The 4997-nt window shown below is 35.1% G+C and overlaps 1 protein-coding gene across 1 annotated transcript in view; it reads right to left on the bottom strand.

Annotated features, from left to right (window-relative positions):
• The window catches only part of GLRA3 (glycine receptor alpha 3), a 192332-nt gene that overhangs the window by 147317 nt on the left and 40018 nt on the right, over nt 1-4997 (bottom strand). The window contains exon 2 of the mRNA XM_004696450.4: nt 483-610. Within this exon, the coding sequence (XP_004696507.2) occupies nt 483-610 (128 nt within the window). The remainder of the gene's footprint in view (nt 1-482; nt 611-4997) is intronic.

The raw sequence follows: 4997 nt of genomic DNA, 5'->3' as shown, positions 1-4997 counted from the left end.
CTATCAATCATCTATCATCTATCTGTTTACAAGTCTATCTGATATGTCTAGCCTACTTATTCTTGTACTCAGTCATAATCATCTAGTCGAGTCCAACTCATAGCGACCCTATAGGAGAGAGTAGAACTGCTCTGGGGATTTTCGAGTCTACAAATCTCTAAGGAAATAGAAAGCCTTGTCTCTCTTCTGTGGCCAGTCATTTCAAACTGCTGACTTTGTTGATAAATAGAAAGAAATAGCCCCTCACTGAAAATTACCCTTTCTTAGACATTCAGGAGAAAAACGAAGCAACAAAAAACCTCAGGAAGGTTGAAATGTTTCTCAAACAAGTCTTTCTTAAATAAAGCTAGATAATACCGAGCTACTTTCTCAGTAAGTCATATCAGTGAGTGTTTGATTGACTCAATAGAGAGAGTCCTGTTATGTACATAAGGGGTTTAAAATATGTCAACGGAATTAGTCTTGGTTCTCAGCACAATTACCTTTAAAGTTGGGTCTGATTCTCGCATCATATCCTGATGTCCTCCCCATTAGTTTATCCAGAAAATCAGATGGTGACATCGGAGTACTTCGAGATCTTGCACTATCAGTTTCCTTTGTAACAACCAAACTACAAAGGAGAAAAAAATAAAAAGATTTTAAAAATATTTCTATTGTATTCATAAAAGACAGAAATGATAAGCAAATATGCCTTCAAAACCAAAGTTCTATATATCATCCAGTGAGTAAGATAAGATATTCTGTAGATTTGTAGTCAGACTTTATAAAATTTCATAAGTATTCAGTCCATTTGTCAGAAGTAAAAATATTTTATATTAAATCTGGAAATAAACATCATTTCTATATTATTAGGTTAGTCGATTGTGTGTGCAATTTTTCAAAATATTTTTATCCTTGCCTAAACTTCATTTCTAGTTTCAATTTTAACTAAAACATGTAAGCGCTTTAGGTATACAGAAATGAAAGGTCAGTGTGAAATATGATTCATGCTCCTTTCATGTTTTGAAAATTGTCTCACAATTACAAAGTGCCATGATAAACTGGCATAAATGTCAAATACAGTAAGCATAACATTATTATCCTAAATATAAATTCTCAAATAACATTAATTTTCAAATATTCTCATATAACAATGTTCTTTTTTCAAACAAAAGTGGCTTCTTCATCAGTTTAATTCATCCTGTTTCCAGTGATGTGTCATTAGTCTAGAGCATTTTCCTCGGATCTGCAGTTTGTGTGTCAGGATTGAAATATTGCTCTAAAGATGGCTCGTGCACCGGTGTATTTTATGACAACATCCTATGTCCAGGAAAGATAAGGATTTACTTTTTTCATTTTGTTTTTCATTTTCTACAGCTGCTCATCCTAAAAGCTCATAAGGGTGACTGATAGAAGGCACAGAAGACTTGTGCCTTTCTGCCAAGATCAAATTATTCTTTTCTCCACAGAGCTTCCAATTACCTATCGTTTGGGGAACTGATATGTTCAAACCAAAGTTACCTTCCAGAAGCCTTTGGGTCATTACATCCTCCTGGCTCTGCCATTCAACTCAGAACTGAGAGAACCTGAGCCTTCTTTTGGTCACACCATGGGAACAAGAGAGTTATTAAAGCTCTCCTGGCTTGTTCCTGATGCAATGTTGAGTAATGAGAACATGCCTTAAAACCACCACCGTTGAGTTGTCTACCATACTCATTTATGTAGTGAAACTAAACTCTCAAATCCCATCTCAGTGGTGACATGAGGGTACTTTTTGCTGCAACCAGGGTGAGGCCAGCAGCAGCCCCTATTAGACCGAATCATCTTCCAGAGGTCCTGCTGGGTTGAGGGCGTGCTGGGTCACTTCTCTGGACAGTGATTCTCACTCTCTCTCGTGCTCCTTCCTGAAAAAAGAAGCCCCTTTTCTATTTGTTCCACAACCATCACTGGGTCTCTTGTGATTTGTTTCTTTCTGATTATTATTTGATTGAATTATCTTCCATGATAGCCTATTGAAACTAGAATGCTTTTTCTAATGAAAAATGAAAATAAAAAGATCTCAATGACCCCACAGAACCTTCCCTTTACCATCATGTATTCAGTATAGTTTGCTCTCCTTTTAAGCATCGCGACTTTAGTTTCCGTGGCGGAAGAACAGAGGTCATAAAGGCAGGGTTGGATTCCTCATAGCACCTATTACTCCTTCTAAACCAGCCCCTGAAAATTATCCTTTAAGACATCTCAAAATAAACTTCTCAATTTTCCTAACAAAAATATACCAATTTACCTAGATATGAACTAACCATACACTTCAGTTACCTTCCTGGTTTGTTTTGTTTCAATAACACAGGACAAGGTAAACTGAACAGCTCACTACTCAGACGGTGGGCCCATCCCATCCACCACATACCCAAGCACATCACTGCTATGTTAATTTCCCCTCTGCTTGATTAGATCCATAAATAAGCAAATATAGAAAAGACATCATTCAATTTGATTAAAAACATCACACCCAGCGATCATACTGTTTCCCTAGTCAATTACCTTAAAACAATGGTTTGTATTTACAATCTTCAATTTTCCTCGTCTCATTCTTTTATACATCCGGTCCCTTCTACTGCATTTGTTCCAGGAAACATCATCAATAATCGCTGGGCCCAGCATTTGCCACGGTGGTTTAATTCCTTCACATACTTCATGTGATGTACTTTACAGAGCTGTCTGGATCCCTCTCCTACTTCACATCCATTCATTTAAATCTCTTTTTATCTCTTCATTTTTTTTGGTGGGGGGCTGGATTTAAAATGTGGGGAAAGGAGTCCAGGTTCAAACATTGGGCTGCAAATCACAAGGTGGATCATTCATGTCCACCTGTTGCTCTAAGGGAGAACAATTCGCGTATCTGTGCCTGGAAAGATTGACAGTGTCAAAAACCCTAGGGAACAGCTCTGCTCTGTCCTATTGGATTTCTGAGAGTCAGAATCCACTCAATGGCAGTGGGTTTGCGGTTGGGTGTGTTTAAATGGGAGCATATCCTAAACCCAATCCTAGGAGTTCCTCTCTGCTCTATCTCACTCATTTTTTTATGGAATTTCTATCTATAATAACTAAATGTTAATGACATCCCAATTTTTCTCATGACGCTAACCTTGTGCTCAAACATACTCAATTATCAACTCAATTTTTAACCTGACATCTATCTAGCAAGTAGCTGAAACTTGCGATGTGCTACTCAGGTGTGCTAATCATTAGTACTCAATTACTAATTATTCTAGAAATCATAAATAACCTTTTTGAATAAATAAGAAAATGAACATTGCTTTTGTTTTGGTAGCACAGTTTTGTTTTCAAAAACTTTTGCTATAAATAGAAAACATTGGAGAGATTCTCAGTGAGTTTTGGGATAAAAATAATGTTTTATTATTGTTTCTAAAACTTTTTTTTATTTGTCTTGATATAAACAGGCTATTATAATAATGAGATTTCCCTCCCCCCCTGAAATTTCATCTGATATAGATCCAAAAGCTTATCTGAAATATCATATAGGCACCTTGATTCAACAAAAATAAGAATATGAAAAATGCCATATTAAAGAAGACAATAATGAGTAAAGGTATATTCAGCAAAAGGCATATTTTACAATAGCTAATGATACATATCAAGCATCATGTCAGGAAGGAGAAAGGAATATATAGCCAACAAATGGTTGAACTGGTTTCTACCAAAATCACGTATTTTAACTGATGATATACTTTCATTTCCTACATGATTACTAACTAAAATAAAGTGAAAGAGGTAAAGCACAGCCCTTATTATCACTGTTCTACACGAGTGTGGAAGATAACACTGGTACTTTAGTATTGGCAAATCTTCTCACACCATTAGTTTAATAAGGTTATCTACTGTCTCTAAAAGCAGTTGTATACAAGATATTAAATATAATAAATTATATATAACAACTATGTTATACATAACTATTTATGATACATTTAATATATAATACGTGTTCTATGTAGCCAATTTTAGAGAAAGTAGATAATATCATGTTATTATACATTTAATAATCAAAGATCAAATGATTTTGTGTGCAGAGGCCTGGTAATCATTTTTCCATAAAGCTGTTACAGCCTTGAAAACAAAGCGAGCATGTACTCGGTTCGTGGCGCGGCGATGAATTGGATTTGAGTCACCAACATCTGACCCCAGCAGCACCTCACAGAAGTATAGTCATTCGGAGAGCTGCTTCTAAGAAATATGTTTATGAGGTTCCATTCTACTGTTGAATCTTACTCCACTTTTCAAGCAGTGAGCACCAATTGTACAGGCCTATTTAACACCTGTTTTGTAAATATGTTAAAATTCTAGAGGTGAGAGGAGGCAGTGTAGGATGGGGGAAACCGAGATGAATTTAGAATTGTGAGTGTGAAAATCTATTATTCTGGTGTGTTTTTTTCCTTAAACCTCTGAGTATTAATAAAATTTTCATAATTCTGATAAATGAGTAAGGATGTTAAAAGTTACTCTCCGTCATGGAAAAGCTTTAGAGTTGTTGTAACAGTTTATTTCAAAATATCATCAAAATCTGTGTTAATTGGCTGTCTTCCTATACTTGGCCCTTTTTCATATCCTCCTTCTGTGTGCCAAGTAATTTACTATTAACTCTTTGGAAAACAATATGTAGCCTTATATACATATTAAGTGAAAAGAACATCAATGAATGTTCTTTTCACTTAATGTTTTTTGTGTTTTCTTATTTGTCCTGATTAGAATATTAAAAAATACTTCATTTTGCCTTTGTAAAAAAGAAAATTGGAAGAAACCTATTTATGTTAGCACTGAAACCAAGTATTAAAATGTATCAAAAATATTCAACAAGACTTTAGGGGAAGTTAAAATTGTGTTTCTGGGGTAAACAAAGGACTGACAGACTGGTTTGAGATCCCAAAGAATTACAACTTTAAAATAAAATGAACTGCAAATACAGAAATATAACCAAAAAGTGAACAATGTCTGGAATT

This window comes from Echinops telfairi, unplaced genomic scaffold (assembly GCF_000313985.2).
Source record: "Echinops telfairi isolate 266 unplaced genomic scaffold, ASM31398v2 ScPeMD7_9;HRSCAF=40, whole genome shotgun sequence".
Taxonomy (NCBI): Eukaryota; Metazoa; Chordata; class Mammalia; order Afrosoricida; family Tenrecidae; genus Echinops; species Echinops telfairi.
Note: the sequence above shows the minus strand (reverse complement) of the source record. Positions and strands in the feature narration are given on the sequence as shown.